The sequence below is a fragment of the Podarcis bocagei genome (assembly GCF_964188305.1).
Source record: "Podarcis bocagei genome assembly, chromosome: 9".
Taxonomy (NCBI): domain Eukaryota; kingdom Metazoa; phylum Chordata; class Lepidosauria; order Squamata; family Lacertidae; genus Podarcis; species Podarcis bocagei.
The window spans coordinates 56,985,095-57,003,184 of record NC_138134.1 but is presented as its reverse complement, the minus strand read 5'-3'; the positions used below and the strand labels follow the sequence as shown (position 1 = coordinate 57,003,184).

The window sequence follows — 18,090 nt, the reverse complement described above, 5'->3', positions numbered from 1 at the left end:
GATGTTGACCTCTGATCTAGCATGGAGATGCTAGATACATATATCTACCTTTCTAACCCAGCCCGTACCCTGTGGTTTACATTTTCACCTCTCTCTCCAAACGATTGTAATACAGACACTTTGCTTTAGAAAACAACAACTAGCAGTAGAATCCTATGCAAAGCTACTCATGAGTCCCACCGGGTTCAGTGGAACATATTCCCAGGTAAACACATATAGGACTGCTATCTTAATATGTTTTATATTGGGAAACTAGCTCCAGATGAGCAGATTCTTGCTTCATCCGACACCACTGGGTGACATGAGGAATGTGGGACGGCTTCCCAACCCACCTGCAAGGGTTTGGACTAGATGACCCTCGAGGTCGCTTCCAACTCTACAATTCCATGAAACATTTGCTAAATATATTGAGCGATCATCATTCTAAGCCCAACTTGGAGCAGATCCGTTGAAGTCGATGGGCATGGCCAACTTAGGTCTACTCAAATACAACCCGATACAATATTTGCATCTGACTGGCTTTGTACTGCACCTGTACCCCCATGGTTACCATGTTAACATCAAGTTAAGGTTACAGAGGGAATAAGGCGGCAGGCTGAATGGTAGCAGCAGCGGCACAGGTTTAGATAAAACTAATGGAGTGGGAATTGGGCTTTGTGACTATAGCCTAAGTAAGTAAACACCCCCACTCCTTTCACCCAGCCCAACATCTGGAGAACATCAACTTACCTATCTCTGAGGGCAAGTGAAAAACCACAAAATGATAACTTCCTCTCAAAGTAAGCCACACAGGAGCCTTAAGGAGGATTAAGCTACACTGCAACCTATTGGAAAAGCAACCTTTTCAGGATTCTTGGGGAGCATTAAAAGCAGACAGCATTCCCCCACCCAGCCCATTTTCAAAAGTACCTTCTGATACATGAAATAACAACACGGTCCTAGAACCAGGCCAGTGTCGGATTTACAAGCTTATAGCTTCTACAAGCTACAGCTTAGGGCCCCACTCTCTTGGGGGGGGGGGAATTAAAGGAAAAGTATTAATATTAATATATTTCTTAACTGATTTTCAGTTCAGCAATTACTTCGATAAAATACACATTCTGTTATGTGCAAATGGCTTTAGATACCTATGAGGTCCACAAATTACCATATAGCATATGTTCAACACAAAAAACAGTTACAATTTGTTGTTGACAAAGGACAGCTGGACAAATAAAGGGCCCCGTTACCTTCAGTAGCTCATCAAACCTAAACCGGGCCCTGAACCAGGCCTTATAGGAAACGCAAAAAACCTAACAGGGAACAAGCCGCCGCCGTCGCCAGCCTGCCCTACAATGACACCCAGCGTCCGCCGCCGCCCGGACTCGCCTTAGCTGGGCTGTTAAATCCACCTCCCCCTGCCCGTCAAGTTTCTAGCCCTCATGAGCACCACCTGTAATACGCGCAGACAAGCGCGCGCGCATAAACACACACACACACACACCTCGCTCTCCCTTCGCCGGTACCCCTTCCTCCCGCGGCTCCGCCCACCTCGCTTCCCTCCGCGTCCAATTGGCCAAGAGAATGTGTTGACGCAAACGCGCACGCCGCTTTTTTTCCCTCTCCGACCTCTCCCCCTCCCGCGGGGCGTGCGACGTGCTCGCGCATGCGTAGAACGGACACGTTTCCGCTGCCCGTGAATCCTGAGCGGGTAAGTTTTTGGGGCAGTTAAACTGGGGAGCGGCGAGAGGCTGAGTGGGGTCGCTTCTCTTTCTCATTCCCTTCGTGGTTATAAGGGGTGAGGGTGGGGGTGGGTGGGTTACCTTTCGCTGGCCTACCTTTCGCTGAAGGGGTGGGGGAGCTCTTAGGGTAAGGCCTGTAAATGGCATGAAGGAGCCCTTCGTTCCTGGGGGGGTTGGGGTTGGAGATAAGGGAATTGGGAAAACTGCTGCCCTAATGGCAATATTTTGTAGAGGGGTCGGTCTCTTGCAGCAGGAAAGAACCAGACACACAAAAAAGAAAATAAGAAATGGTCTCCTACCAACCCAAAAGATGAATGCGTTTTTATTCTGGCATAAGCATTCGTGGACTAAAATATAGGTGATTTCTCTCTCACACACAACTGGGATTTCGTATAGGCAAGTGGTCGTAAAGTCAGTGTGGCAAATGAAATGTAAGTAATAGTGACAGTGCCTATTTGTAGAGGCCACACTAATGGAGGTGGGGGAAAGAGACCCTATGGACAGTCATAATCCTCTTATTGTCTTGTCATTTTATTTTTTATTACTTGCACAGGAGGAGCCGGGTCACAAAAGGCATTTTGGAAGAAAAATGAAGGGAGGGTAAAGAGTAGCAATTGGGGGAGGGGAGAGAAGTATCCTGTGGACACAGCGAGGATGTAAGGACCGGAAAGTCATGAACTTGGGTGGCTGTGTGGGCACTCGTTGGTCTTGTCTGGGTGAAAGCTTGTTCCAAAGCTGATGCCGCTGTCGTTCCTTTAAACTAGTTTGTCTTATCTAGAGTTTTGGGGCTATTTGGTCCCATTTTTCTCAGTAGGGAGATACAAGTACATACTGTCAGCTTATGCTTGGTCCAAAGTTCAGTCTCTGGCATCAACAGTTAAAAGAAACCAGCGCCAGGTAATGCAGAGAACAACTGCCCATCAGAGGGCACAGTACTTGGCTAGATAAACCCAATACAAGGCAGCTATTTACATTCCTGTCAAGTGCTAGCACATCATGTATCTAATTCTAGTGTACAAATGAATTTATCCATCTTTTAAGATGTCACAAAAGATTGCTGCAACACATTAACAAAGCTATCCCTCTGGAAGCATATAATAGGTTTGCAGTCTGTGTTTAGCTTTGAAATGCTGGAGCTAAGAAAACATTCCTTCTATTTCCTTTACATGCCAACTTCATCTTCATTCTTGGATCCTGAAAGTTGGTTGTGGTTATTACTTGACAGGATGGGAAAGAGTCCTTGGTACATGTTCACAGGTACTTTATCTTCACAAGACTGAACCTTGGAAATGGATGCAGATTCTAGATTTAAGTTCCACCAAGCCTTGGTTCAAATTATTAGGTTTATCAGATTGCCCTGAAGCAATTATTTCTAAGCATAGCGCTGAAAGGTGCAGCGTGAGAATGTAAAGAACAATTTCTGAGATTGACTCTTGGTGAGATATGATAGTGAAGGGTGTGGGGACGAATGTAGAGAGAAACTATCGATGCTGGATGGGTTGTGGCCAGGTTAAATCTCTGAATTATGGGAAGCACAACATTAGCCTGCAGCTAGTCTCCCAAACTATGGGTGTATCTGCTTCATCAGAAGTGAGTTGGTGGTTACTCATCTCAGCTAACCCTGTCACTCCTCATTTCTCCACAGTGCGTGCTTCTGTTGGTAACTCTCCATCAAATTCTTTCTGAAATATATTGTAACTCCTCCTGCCATGTAGGAGTTACAATATATTATCATAGAAATTATCATAGTGGCTTAACACAGTGCAAAAATTACTAATCCCTATGGTGAGGTGTATAATACTTAATGGTGATTACTATTGTTTGTGCAATGTCCTGAGAGCACAGTGCTTTCTTAAATTTACACGACTTTTCTCCAGAGATATTTGTGTGCTTAATACTGCCTCTCCTGATATCAGGTGCTTACAGATTTGGCAGGGAAGAGGAAGCAGATTTGCGGTCCTGTCTTCTGCTGAATTTTGCAGCGTGGATCTCTGCGCTGACTGTGCTTGTTAAATGTGAGTTGTGCTAACATCTATTTATGTAACATTGAATTAAGGGGAAGCAAAACGTAGGCATTGGCAGTGAGTGGACCATGTTAAAGAGCAAAAGTGGGGTTCTGAGTCTTGTGTCCTGCCCCCATAGCGCTTCATTTTTAAAACTGTTTTTCCTTAGACTAGGAACGAAAAGAGGACATTTTTATTCTGTAGGTGAGGATTGAGGGATCATTTATGTGAGAGAACTGGCAGGTACAGTTCTTCCTATAAGAGTTCAACTATGCTTGTCCTGAGGCCTTAAGTAGCTTCCATTCCTTTTATGCTTCTGCTCTGTGCACATTGGCAAAAAGCATTTTGAAATGGCAGCTGGCTCACAGTTGGCAAATCACTCTTCCAGTTGCTTAGAATTCTCTCAGTCTAGGCTCTCCCTAATCTTGCTTGCTATGAGAGTTGAACAACCTGCTGCAGTGCAGAGGGTGGTGGGGACTCTGAATTCTGTCGTTGGTTAGGCAAGCTTTGTCATCTGGCCTCTCTGTCAATGGCCTTATCCTCCACAAATTTGATATTTTAAAGCTGGTCAAGTTGACATCTGCCATTAGTGGGAGCAAATTGCACTATGCACTTTGTGAGCAAGTACTTGCTTTCTTCTGTCTTGAGTCTCCAACCCTCTAGGCTTCAATGTGTGTGTGCATTTCTTACTCAGTTTCCCCTCTTGATTTTTTTCTGAGCCGCTAAAGTTGTAAGCTTTCTTCAAAGTGGAGGAAATTCACCAGAAATTGTTTTCTTTGATACAGTGGTGCCTCGCAAGATGAAATTAATTCGTTCTGCGAGTTTTTTCGTCTAGCGAATTTTTCGTCTTGCGAAGCACGGTGTCGGAAAAGTTTTGGAAAAGCTTCAAAAATCACCAAAAAACCTCAAAAAAAGCTACCTCAAAGTCAAGTCGCAACTGTATTAACGGTGTTAAGAAAAAGGAAACAAACTTGCAAAAAACGCAAGATGTTTTCGTCTTGCAAAGCAAGCCCATAGGGAAATTCGTCTTGCGAAGCAGCTCAAAAACCACAAAACCCTTTCGTCTAGCGAGTTTTTCGTCTTGCGAGTTTTTCGTCTTGCGGGGCACCACTGTATCTCCTGCAGTTTGAGTCTCTTCTTGCCCATTCAATCAACCTTTTTCCTTCTCTCACTTCACTTTTCCTTAACTTCTTCCTAATTAAAACTTTGCTTATTTCCTGCATTGTGATGCTGCTGAAATGCCACATGTTTTGTGGCTTATACCGCTGAATTTTTAAAAAATCTTATTGTTACACGGCACTCAGTGCCTGTTGGGGTGTTCTGTTTGCTTCTTAGGCGGAAGTCCTGTTCTCTCCTACCTGGTAGTAAATCCCAGTGAACTCAGTTGGATTTACCTCTGAATAGACGTTATAGGAGTTCACTGTAAGTTGTCTGAGACTACCTCTCCCTTTATAAAAACCAGACTCACTCATTATATATGTTGACTAATTTTCTGTAATGCATTGTTCTCTGGGATTAGGCAAGCTACCGTAAAAGTGAGTGCCTTTCTACATTTGGGAATACTGCAACCTATGTCTCAGGCATGAAGGACAAACATACTAAAAATGGAAGCATCTGAATTGGTTTTCAAGGCATGATTCTTCTATACATTTGTAGAGGTGAGGAGGAAAGTTTTGAGACTCCTGTTACAATAACCAGGAATAAAAGAATATTGTTTAAGAAGCAGTCCTGTTTAGGTTTTGAGCGTTATACATATCCAGGCAATGCTAAAAGTGGAGATCTTTTTGTCTTGCACAATAATTGAAACAAGTGTGCAGCTGGAGCTTTCTCTGCTGCAGATTTTCTCACTTCCAAGGAAACAAGCTGACATTGACTTTCAAATATGTAGCTGATGTTGAGTCCACCTAACTCGTTTAGCTGCAGTGATTGCCCAACAAACAAGAGTGTATAGTCAGAGTGCCTTGATCTTTGAGGAGTATGTAAAAACCTGCAAATGACTGCAGTAAGTTAAATAAGTTAAATGTACAAGATATACCCGGGCATTTTGTTACATCTTTGAGTGGTGTTGCCAAATAATTCTGTAAATATACTGTGGTTGACTTCTTCAAATACAGACCATATTTCCAACCATTTATTTAGCTGTGACCTTTTATTAAAATGTCTAATGTGGTATCCTTTATTTTTAATAGCATTTATTACTATAATACAGAACAGTGATCATGCTGATCTAAAGAACTGGAGGACCTTCTCTATGGATAAATTTATTCCATAAGTATGTTCACTTAGTAGTTAAGTGTGTTAGTTCACCAGTGTTAAGTTGTGGGCGAACATAGCAGACGACACAGCGATTTCTCCAGAGCAGCTCTTTATTTGTAAGCTGGACAGAGTTGTTCCGCCTGGCTTGGAGCCAATTTGAGTCCCTCCCTCTCTTTCTTTTTTCTTTTCCTTCTCCTCCTGCGATGAGGCTACATTTTAATATTTTAATGTTTCAATATTTTAATGTTGTATTTTTAATTTTGTTTTTAAGTTGTAATCATTTAACTTCTTTTTATTATTGCTTGTAAACCGCTCTGAGCCCGGCCTTGGCTGGGGAGGGCGGGGTATAAATAAAAAATATTATTAGTAGTAGTAGTAGTAGTACCCCCCCCCTTTATTTACTGTTCTTTAGGCAGCAGGTAAAGTCCATCCCAATCCCAAGCCTTTTATTTTTACATATTATCTGGTCACCCGTTTTAAAATTGTATAGGTTGCTGTTTAATAGTTTTTGTACTAGCTCACCGTGGCTTTATTTTATGTCTTTTGTGTTTTATTGTTTATATGTGGTTATGTTAACTGCCTTGAGGCTTATGCAAAAGGTGGGATATAAATGTCTTAAATAAACTGAACATCTGTTTCCATATTTCATCGTGGTCTCCCAAGAGATAGTTAAGAGATTTTTTTCCTTTTAGTATTGGAGTTGTTTTCAACTCTGGCAGCTTCTATGCTGCTTCACACATAATGTATTTACTCTGTGTTTGCATATATAGCACAGGTTACAGTTATAATGGAAACACTCTTTAAAACATAGCACAACGATTAGCTCAAAAAGATATCAGATGAATATCAACAATGGATGTTTCCGTATAATTCGGTTAAAATGCCTCTTGCATGGAAAAGATAAAATGTATAAGCATTAAGATCTCAATTGAAAACTTCTGTTAAGTTTTGTTCCTGCTTGCATATGTTTAAGTGGAAACATTTCCATGTAATGAAACTTGGATCTTCAAAATGCATTTTGTGCTATTGTTCAATGTATCACTTCAAAAATATTTAACTTATTAAATAGATCACTTAGAATTAATGTGCTTCACAGCTTGGTTGTCTGCTTGTTTACTGAGATAGCTCAGTCAGTAGAGCATGAGACTGTTAATCTCAGCTCTTAATCTCAGGATTACAGGTTCGAGTTCTACATTGGGTGAAACATTCCTGCATTGCAGGGGGGTTGGACTAGATGACCCTTGTGGTACATTCCAAGTTTAAAATTCTATGATCGATGAAATTAATTTTATTGTCTTCAGTGGGGCTTGTTCCCTAGTCACCTACCTGGAAGTATATCTCATTCCAGCAGAAAGCCCATCAGTTAAAAAAGAATTTATAATAAAATGCAGTTCACTATGACAACATAACACTTCTTTCCAAACCAGCAATAAAACACGCATAGGATTGCACTCTTTAGCCCATAGCAGAAGCTTTTGTATGAAGCTCTGGTAACTGTGCTTTAAAATGAGTGCAGGGAGTAGGCATTTTGGAACTTGGGGAGGAGAATGTAAATTTAATTGTGGGTAGTAACATAAATGAAAGGAATAATTGTATGTTTGTGCCATAGTAATATGGCCTGTGGTGCAAGTTTATTTATACAACTACTTAATCACCTTTCCAGCCAAATGGGCATTCAAACCAACATGTAAAATGTTTTTTTAAAAAACCATTAATGAATTTAAAAGCCCATAAAAATATCAGAAAACAGCTGCTCAAAACAAGACTAATAACAGATCAACCATAAATCTATCCAACATAAATGCTTGGGTGGAAGAAGTATCTTAAGCTGCTGATGGTGGATGCAAAAGGAAGTCCTCTGAAGTTCTCTAGGGAGAATATTCCATAAGATATCAGCCAGTTAAAATGGACTCCGGATTGGAACTATTTCCAAAAAGCAGGCTACTGCATTTTAAACTGGTTAAGCTTACTAACTTTCTAAGGAGAGCCGAACGTCGAGCATGTTTTTGTAATCTAAGTTAGACCTTGCCATTGGATGAATTACAGTGGTGAGAACTTGGCTAGAGGACAAGTTATAGCAGCCTCTTTGACCATCTAAATCTGGTAAAATGTGTTTCTAACCAGAGCTGTGGCTTTAGGCGTCAAGCATCAAAGTCTTGTGGTGGAGCACACCCAAGATGCACACTTTCTCCAGCTTGCTAATCATAATTTATTTTGTCTTGCCAGGATTCAGTTTTGTTAACACTTATCCAGATTATCATGGTATTGTAACTAGCAGTAACTTCCCAACAATGAAGATAACTTTGGATTCTGTGAAAGGAGATGCCTATCCATAGACCTTCTTTCTTCCCAACCCTTAACATGAGAGTTGTGCCATCTCGCCTTCTGTTTCCACACTGGTCCCATTCTGAACCCGTACTGAGATTTCCTCATCCAATGATGCTTTCTTCAGTCACACATTAAGTCTTGCCTTTCCAAAAGCATTCCAGTGCTCTGCGCTTTCCTTGAGATTTTATTTGTGCAAATGTTTAAGTGGAACTTAGCAACTGCTTGGATAGAATGCTTTCTTAAAATTCAAGTCACACATGAAAACAATTTAAACTGCAAATTGGCTCTGCTTGGCAAGCAGGTCCCTTCTCCCTCCAGGTGCTGAATGCAGATGATCTCAAAGCAGGCTTGGCCTACGGAATGAGAGAGGGTGACCGCCCATGGCCCTCCAGTGAGCTTTGGCTGAGTAGGAGTGTAAATTGGCTCTTATGCATACAGCCAATCCTCTGGTCAGTGGTTGATAATTTGCTAGTTGCAGCTCTGGTCTGGAATTTAAAAAGCCAGAAGCAGGTAATGGATCAGAAAACTGTGGCTGTACCAGAGCCATGTGGAGGCTATTAAACATGTCTATTGTGTAAGTGTTGTTTCTGGGTGGAACACCAGACAGCGTTTCATGTATATCCAACAGTACTGTATATGGGACTTCAAACTATCCCTTGTGTAGGAGGAAGATTGCCATTAGCTATAGAAGGAAGTTCATTCAGGCATAAGGTGTTCGAAAAATAAATTATTAGTGGCTTGGGTCCTAAGTTTTTATTTGTGATCAGGAGAAGCTTCTGTTCACGGAGGAAGAATTCCTTCATGGGAGGAACCCTTCCTTGTTAAAAACCCCTTCTGTCAGCAAACACCTAAGATCCCAGTCTAAATAGACCAAATACCTATTTTTCAGTATGTACTAAAGTTAATTGAAAATTTGCTGATTAATTCTCCAAACTTCACTGCTTACTACTTTTTTTTGTGAAGGTATTGGGTTCATTTGGATTGAAGTGAACTACGGTACATCCATGCTGATAACAGCCGGCATTTTTAGCTGAAATTGTTTTGGCTGTAATCCTAGGCATCCATTGCAGGCCGGGAATCCTTAGTTTCGCTAGGTAGTGTTCAATGAAGTAGTTCCGTTTAGCACATATATTTCTTTATATGCAATGGAACTTCCTCGCCACCCCCCCCCATCTTCCCCAGATTTGCTCCACAGGGTTGGAGGAACCTCCAGAACAGTTCTAGTTGGGTGCAATCAGTGGAACCGGAAGTTACCGTATTTTTCGCCCTATAGGACGCACTTTTTCCCCTCTAAAAATGAAGGGGAAATGTGTGTGCGTCCTATGGGGCGAATGCAGGGTTTCGCTGAAGCCTGGAGAGCGAGAGGCATCGGTGCGCACCGACCCCTCTCGCTCTCCAGGCTTCAGGAAGCTATCCGCAAGCCTTGCGAGCCCGGGGGAGTTCCCGCGGGCTCGCAAGGCTTGCGGGCAGCAGCCCGGAGCATGGGGCGCCCTCCGGAGGACGCCCCGTGCTTTGGGAAGGTGTCCGCAAGCCTCCCGCGCCCGGCGGGAGAGGCTTGGGGCGGCAGCCTGCATCCTGAAGCACGGGGTGCCCTCCGGAGGACGCCCCGTGCTTCGGGAAGGTGTCCGCAAGCCTCCTGCACCAGGCGGGAGGTCCCGCCGGGCGTGCGAGACTTGGGGCGGCAGCCTGCATCCCGAAGCACGGGGTGCTTTGGGAAGGTGTCCGCAGGCCTTGCGCGCCCGGCGGGAGGTCCCGCTGGGCTCGCCAGGCTTGCAGGCAGCAGCCTGTTCTGGGGTCGGGGGAACCTTTATTCCCCCCCCCAAAAAAAACACTAGGTGCGTCCTATGGGGCAAAAAATACGGTATGTTGCACAGCCAGAAGTCCTTGCACTAAGCAAATTACTTCATTGGATACCATACTTTGTACTTAGAGAGACTTGATTCTGAGTAAATAGGCAGATGACTGATGAATGTGATTTCTATCTTGTCAGTGCAGCTGTCATCTGGGAGTCTAAATTCAAGTGACTATTCCATTCCACCCAAGTTAGACTAAGAATAGTTGTATGAAGATGAGGAAAGAGGTAGAAGTGTTGGTTGAGGCTTTATTTCAGTCGAGACTGCTTTGGGTTCATCTTTGTTCAGCACCTGGAAGGAGAAAAGTCCTGCTTGCCAAGCAGAGCCAATTTGCAATTTAAATTGTTCTCCTGTGTGACTTCAATTTTAAGAAAGCTAACTCCCTTGCCCATTCAGGGCTGTAGAATTAACTATATGATTATGTGTCGGTGAACCAATATAAAAAGATTTTTTCAAAGAAAAATATTGCATTTTCCCATTTTTTTTCAAAGGTAATGCTTCTGTACAAATTCATATTCAGGCTTTTGTTGTATTTTATTTTTTTTACTTCCACGGTTAGGCATAATGCTTTTATCTTTCTATTTTTGTAAAGCATGATAGCTTCGACAGAGAACTTGTAAGGGCGAGTAACATGGGTGCATGGTAGCTTAGAACCAGTATTAAAAACTCAGCTATATAAGTTAGGCGCCAAATGGCTTCTTAAACCAGGGTTACCAGTCACCAAAACAGAATGCCTAGTTGCCAGTTTGGGGCCAGATGTCTGGAAAGTCATATTTTGAATACAGTCGTACCTTGGTTCTCGAACGCCTTGTGACTCGAACGTTTTGGCTCCCGAGCGCCGCAAACCCAGAAGTGTTTGCGGACATTTTTTGAAAGCCAAGCATCCGACACGGCTTCCATGGCTTCCAATTGGTTTTTGAACATTTTCAGAAGTTGAACAGACTTCCAGAATGGATCCCGTTCAAGAACCAAGGTACCACTGTATGACTTTTTGGTTTCTGAAATTCATTCTAATTGCATAGATAAAATATAACGGATAGAATTCCACAGAATGTGTTACTAGTGTGTGAAAACAGTCAAGATCCAAGGATCCCCATGGCTACAGATAGTGGAGACATCAGGCACCATACTGGTGCCCAGGCATCTTCACTTGGTTTCAGGTGGCCAGTAGCCAGGTACAAAATGCAACCTGCAGATTTAGAACGCTGCTTAGAACTCAAATCAATATATAACATGGTGTGGGTGTGTTTGTGATAAGTTTAGCTAGCTGGCAAATGCACCATTGTAGCCTGTGAGAAAGAGAAGTTATTGTACACGTCTTTGTTATAGCATCCTTATTTTAGTATCCAGAGAGCAGAAGTGGAATCATTAGCGCAGTCTTGGAATAGGTGGCCAGAAAGATTTGCTAGACCAGCAAGTGTGATTGTTCCCACATAACTCAACATACTTTATAGACTGTATTTAGAAGGGGGGGGGGACTTTGTGGTCTGAATGGGTTTGTATTCCTATTAGGAATGATATTAAAAATGTACTTGGGATGGCTTAATTATTCCAATTACCATACAGTAAAATGTTCTGCCAAAATGACAAAGAGATGTGGGACTCTGAGAGTTAGAAACTAGGGCCACTGTCCTAAGCAGCTACAGCGCAGACAAAAGAGAAGAGTGTATCCAGAGATTTAAAAAAATAAAAATCTGTAGCTGAAAAGGCATTCTGGTTTTAAAAAGAAAAGCAACTTGCCTGTTTGGCAGCGGTAAAATCTGTCTCCGTACCGCTGTTGGCATACCTCTTCTGCAATGACTATCTTTAGAACTGTAGATGTTGAACAGTTTTACTTAGGGTTCTTGTATGCCTGTATTCTGCTCAGTGTAGAAATTGTGTAGAATAACAGTGCACTGCCTGAACTAGACAACAGAGATTGAAATCCTAGCAGTTCAAAATAGATACACTAGTCATAGGGAGACTTCTCTGTTGTAACAGAACCTGTTAAAAAAATTCCCCGGTGATCTATTTTCAGCTGTTATCAGGATTATCTTACATATAGTGCTACTGAGGAAGTGCTTAACCTTGTACTCTTAGTTTCATTGCTTTCTTTGAGTAACATCACTGTCCTGTACATGCTTACTCAGAAGTAAATTTCTTGTGAGTTTTGTGGGGCTTACTCCCAGTAAGTGCAGCTTAATAGAAGAAAGTTTAAGTGGAAGTATACTATCTTACAACAGATCACACATTTATTTATTTATTTAAGAAATCTGTTGCGCAGGTAGGCTGAAATTGGTAGGTTTAAGCAGCAGTAAAAAGTTTATGAAGTGATTCAACTGAAATCTGCTAAGTGCTACTAAAGAGCTCTCAACTAAGCTTCCGCAATGTGAATTGAGTAGGATCGTGATTTGACTTGTTCAAGAGTCCCGCAGCTGAACTTAACCTACTGAAGTTCTCATGTTCTACTAAAACAGCTGTGCTAGGGTTTTTTTTTAAAAAAAAGTTTGCAGCAAAGTTTATATTTCTGTATGTTTGTTTCCCTTGCTTAATCCAAACGGGGGGGGGGGGGATGCTTGATCTGCCTTGTGTCATTGTGGTTGGAATACAAAATCTAAGGACCTTTGCTTGCATTCTCTCTCTTTTTTTTTAAGCATTTGTGATTTATGGAATAATAAAGTAATCGGCTGTAGGATATCACACACTGTGACCTGGCTTGCATGTTGCATGTAGCTCTAAGCCAAAACTATGGCTCAATGTGAAATCGTGAGTGTGCTGGTTCCAGAGTAGAGATCACGTCCACTACATTCCTCCCTTGTTTCTCCTGCTGTTGCCCTGCCATGAGCTAACCTTGGTTTGGCTGAACCTGCCATGTGAACCTGAGCTTGTGGGTTGTTGCACTCCAGATAAACCACAAGCTATAAAACAGTGTCCACGGCTTGTGATTTGTCTGGAGAGGACAAACTGCAAACTTAGGTTTGGATGACACCCTATGTGAAATTGTGGCTATGCTCAGCACCTGTCGTCTCTTGTCTAGGAAACCTCACACATTCTCACTAAGCCATGGTTTAGTGAACTGGGCCATTCTTGCTTGATCATTAAACCATGGTTAATTACATTCATGCCATTCCACAGTCCTGTACTAGTGTCACTCTGGCATAAAATGACAGTCTATACTGTTACACTGCTAGGCTCTCTCACTTTTGTTTCTGAACACAAATTAAACAAATTGTGAAATATTTGTAAAGCACTGATAGGTTACTTTTCAATCACTGCAGCTTTGAAGCAGTAATTGTCTTATAGTTGAACCCGTAAGTTATTATTGGAGTAGAAAATTGAAAATCTGTTATCTTTTGAATGACCAGAGAGCTTCCCAGAGTGAAAAGGGGGAAAGCCAGAGGTGTTGGCTTCAAAAATTCTGCCGTGTAGCCATAAAACTCATTAATCCAGCAATTACTGTGGCCAAATTCAAGTGGTCTTTCCAGCCTTTCAGTATGATAACTCTGAAACCAGTACATTTCTGCATGCATATCATCTGTAGAATATTTTCTAAACCTAAGCACTAGTCCAAATATATGACTGAAATACCATCCTAATATCTTGTTGAAGTGGTGTGTTTATAAATAGCTGACCAGGGCCAGTTGCTGCCGAACAGTGTGGCTGGGTGCTTTTGGATCTGGTTTATGCTTTCAGTTTCAGCACTGGACCAAATATTAATATTCAGGTAATACAGAAACTAGCAGAATAATAAGGGTTGTCCCTTCTTTTTTAACCATTCCAGTTATATGGGCTTAAGAAGATAGATTTCTTTTCTTTCTACTTGATTTGACAGTGCATGGCATAGTGAACTGCGGGTGTAAAAGAATGACACTGGGTAAAGTGATTATGTTTTCTATCAGACAACTGTTCTGTTTCTTTGACACATGATTAAGTGCAGTCATTTGGGGGATTCCTTTATTGTTACTGTCCTCGTTATTTTGGTCTATAAAGCCCAGGTTGCATTTAATACTGATTTTATGTAACTTGCATGCTTTCTTAAATTGTCAGGGTATATTTTTGGATCCTTAAAACACAGTTTGCTAGTAAGAAGCCTCTATTTCTTTGTTTAAATGCTGTGTCTGAAGTGTTAAGACTTGTATATTGAAAGCAGATGCTTCAGAAACGAATTTAAAGAATAATACTAGGCTAGATAGAACCAAAAGCACAACTTGTGAATATCACAATGTCTTCTTTGTTGTGAGATCTCTTGGTTCATAATTATTTTATCAGCTAGAATTGTTCTCAGATTAGCAAAAAGAACCCAGTGTTTTTCTCAACATTAAATAAATAACCAGATAATCATGTCACTGAAGCAAGTTATTCCCCTCCAATCTTCATCAGAAATTAGTTTGATTTATAGCTGTGGTTTTTTTTTAATAACATTCCTGTAATTACAATGTATTAGAATAATCCCTGTAATAATCCTCCAATTTTATCTTCTACAAATTATAAGAAGTTGAGAAGTCTTTATCCCAATAAAAACTGGATATTTTATTGCTTTAATAATTATGTTGTATGCTAGCATGTTTTGTATATAGTGACTTGGTTAGCCCATAAGTATAATGAATAGTACAGTGGTGCCCCGCAAGACGAATGCCCCACAAGACGGAAAACTCGCTAGACGAAAGAGTTTTCCGTTTTGGAGGTGCTTCGCAAAACGAATTTCCTATGGGCTTGCTTCGCAAGACGACAATGTCTTGCAAGTTCCTGCTGGTTTTTTTCCTCCCCCCCCCCTTTTCTAAGCCGCTAAGCCGCTTATCAGCTGATCTGATCAGCAGATAAGCCGCTAAACGTCGCTAATAGCGCTAATCCGCTAATCCTTCAATGGGCTTGATTCGCAAGACGAAAAAACCGCTAGACGAAGAGAATCACAGAACGGATTCTTTTCATCTTGCAAGGCACCACTGTATTCTTAGACAATGTTTTTGTCAGAAACTAGGTTTTTTATATAAAGTACAATTGAAGTGATCTGATGAATGGGGCAACAGCAAAGGACACAATTTAGAATTTGTTGTTTCAGACAAGACAGCTATGCTGTAGATCCATGTTTCAGCAATCATACAGTTTCTGCTATCTACAGTATTCTATATTTTGTAGAGTACTTGGGGAAAACAACCGTTCTCATTTCTAGTGCTGTTGTAGCAAACGGAGGGAAGAATAGAAAACAACATTTGGCTGTGTTTGTCTAGTAACATAGAACATCCATTTAATCCTGCATTAATTTAAAAATTTCCCTGGAATCAGGACTGGAATCTAAAACCTACTTGAGGCCTTTTTTCTCTGAACATCAGTCCTTAAGCTTTAATCGCTAGGTTCTTTTGGTACGAAAAGAAAGAAAGGGGAATCTTTGAAAACCAGGAATTGCATGCTGCAAAAGGTGAATTGCTTTTCTGTTCAGATTACACAAGATGTTTCTTAGTCTTTTTGCTCTGGATCTTCATGCTCATAGAATTAAACTACAGCTTACTGCCTTGAAGTTTATACTTGCACTGTGAATTTTCCTCTTATATATGGCGGTTTCAGTCAGTTTTGATTATACAAAATTCTTCCTTTATATCACTTCCTGGAGATCTATAACGGATACATGCTGCTTCTGTTTTAGGCTTGCTGTTTTAGGTTTGTTCAGAAGTAGAGATCATTATTAACTATGTGCTCTTTTTTAAAAAAGGTATAATATCATTGTATAATATATTTTCAGAAAAAAATAACATGAATAACTACACTGGGTAAAACCCAAAGTAGCAAGAGCATATGTCTGCTTGTGTAATGGCACTTTTACATCTTCCTTCCCCTTCTAAATCCTCCCAAATATGTTCCGGAGGGGTTGGAGGACCTTCCAGAGCAAATATTGGAGGTGTGTCAGGGCGGAGGCAAGAGGGGCTAGGGCTGGAGTGGGGAAAAAGAGAAAGTTCTATTGCAGAAATGGATTTCCGTGCACACATGGGTCAACATCACCGGATGTTGCCCTTTAACTTCCATAGCCCTTCCAGTGTTGACAGTTAGCAAAGTTAATTTTTTTTTTACTGATAAGTTGGCAGTGCCACACAAAACCTATGGGCCCCCAGATGTGGTTGGACACCCAAGTCCCATCAGCTCCAGCCATCATGGCCCAGTGGTCAGGGATGATGGGAGCTGGAGTCCAGCTACCTCAGGAGGAGCGCAGGTTTCCCACCCCTGCCCTACTCCTTAGTGCTCTTTTGGAAATCAATAGTGGTTAAAATGACCTAACTTTAGCAGACTCAGCCTTGCATTATATAAAAAGTAGAATTGAGAAACATGTTTGTTACAGAAGGTAGACCAAAATCACCTTTCTTCCAGAATACTGGAAAATAATGTCACACAGCAAAATCAGCTTGACAATTCCTTTTAATCTGAGTGTTTTAAGTTAGACAGGGCCAACCCAATGGGCTCTATTGTTAGATGTTCTACGGCGCTGGCAGTAGCTGGTCAATTCAATTCTTAGTCAATTCAAAACAGAGCTGCAGATAATTGCATTAATAAAACGTTCACATCATCCTGTTTCCTTTTATTTAGGTTTTTCGTCCGTTCCTTGATGAAAATGGCAGCCAACAACGCAGTTTTGAACAGGCTGGAGCAGAAGGGCGCAGAAGCAGATCAAGTTATCGAATACCTTAAGCAGCAAGTGGCTCTTTTAAAGGAAAAAGCCAGTAAGGCATCAGTCTTTGACCTTATCATTTAAATGTGCTTTGTCATAAAACTTGCATGCAAAATCTGTGAGCAGAGTTGAGAATTTCTTACTGTGAATCTAGCCCAGTATGTAAAGCCCAGAATTTAGGTTATACCTTCCCTGCATAAAGCAACAAACGTGCTAAGTTTCCTATCGTTTTAAAAAGCAAAGGAATTACCAGGTGTCAAAACATTGTTGATACTTGGCAGGCCCCCAACCTTAATTATTGTCATGGCTGTAAAATGAACAACTCCTGAATTAACTTTTATACTTGATGGCACAAGGTCTTCTCTTCTCGGGGAAGGTACATATGGAAAAAGGTATGCCAGGCCATGTAGGGCTTTCTGGACAATAATAAACACATTGAATTTTCAAGAACATCCTCTATAGAGCGCATTCAGTAGTCTGAACTGGGAGGCCAGTACCTTTGTGATTTAACAAGGAATAGGAGCCAGTGCATGAAATTCAGTTAATAAAACATTTCTAGCAACTATTATCTTCTGGACATCCAGGTTGATTGCCAGGACTAAAAGCATGCCAACGTTTTAAAGATGATGCGAGCACGTTGTAGCAACCCAGAAAACTTAAAATGGAGGATTTTTACAGTGCATTCTGCATTGTGGCATGCTGGAATTGATCTTCTCCTGTTTCTTCCAAACAAACATAAGATAGGTGTCCCAATATTGAACTCATTTAAATAGTAGGTGCTGCAGAAATGTAGGAGATGGTGTGCACATTTGTAGCTCCCAACCACAAAATGGATTTGAAGTATAGCATGTATATTTTAATGCCTTCCAAAAGATGTGTGTATCTTGAGAATACTCACTCACTGGATATTTTCATACACAGTTCCTTCAATTTAATAATACGGTGAAGACACATGGTTCAAATCTGCTTGTTTCTAGAAGTGTTTGGGTAGTTTTTATTTATTCTGCTGGTTCCCATAGATTTTAATTTAAAAGTTTTAGAGTTGTGGTGCTAGTTTGAATTTTTGTATATTAGTGTGTAAACTGTCTTGAGAGCTCAATTCAGGCCTATTAAATCAGATCTGTGTCCCTCTGGATTTTGTTGGACTATAATTCCTCTCATTCTTCACTATGTTGGCTTGCACTGATGGGAGTTGTAATCCAACAGCATCTTGAGGGTCATTGGCCCCCCATCCCTGTATTAGATGAATAAAAATGTAATTCCTATTCATGGGGATAAGGAGAGTTTAAATCCAC

General features: G+C 41.2%; 2 protein-coding genes across 9 annotated transcripts in view; one reads left to right on the top strand and one right to left on the bottom strand.

Moving 5' to 3' along the window:
• Positions 1–1,531, bottom strand: part of TBCK (TBC1 domain containing kinase) — an 82,096-nt gene extending 80,565 nt beyond the window's left edge. Inside the window, exons 1-2 of one of the 4 annotated variants that reach the window (XM_081208072.1) lie at positions 1,484–1,499; positions 730–824 (exon numbers count right to left, since the gene is read on the bottom strand). The gene's annotated coding sequence lies outside the window, so the exon portion shown is untranslated. Of the gene's footprint in view, positions 1–729; positions 825–1,229; positions 1,402–1,483 lie in introns of those variants that run through there. The other 3 variants (XM_081208073.1, XM_081208071.1, XM_081208070.1) reach the window with 3 other exon arrangements.
• Positions 1,532–1,599: 68 nt separating this feature from the next.
• The window catches only part of AIMP1 (aminoacyl tRNA synthetase complex interacting multifunctional protein 1), a 38,174-nt gene continuing 21,683 nt past the window's right edge, over positions 1,600–18,090 (top strand). The window contains exons 1-3 of one of the 5 annotated variants that reach the window (XM_081208166.1): positions 1,606–1,690; positions 3,638–3,736; positions 16,714–16,847. In XM_081208166.1, coding sequence (XP_081064292.1) covers positions 3,735–3,736; positions 16,714–16,847 — 136 coding nt within the window. In that variant the 5' untranslated portion in view covers positions 1,606–1,690; positions 3,638–3,734. Of the gene's footprint in view, positions 1,691–1,955; positions 2,153–3,637; positions 3,737–13,779; positions 13,865–16,713; positions 16,848–18,090 lie in introns of those variants that run through there. The other 4 variants (XM_081208168.1, XM_081208167.1, XM_081208164.1 and 1 more) reach the window with 4 other exon arrangements.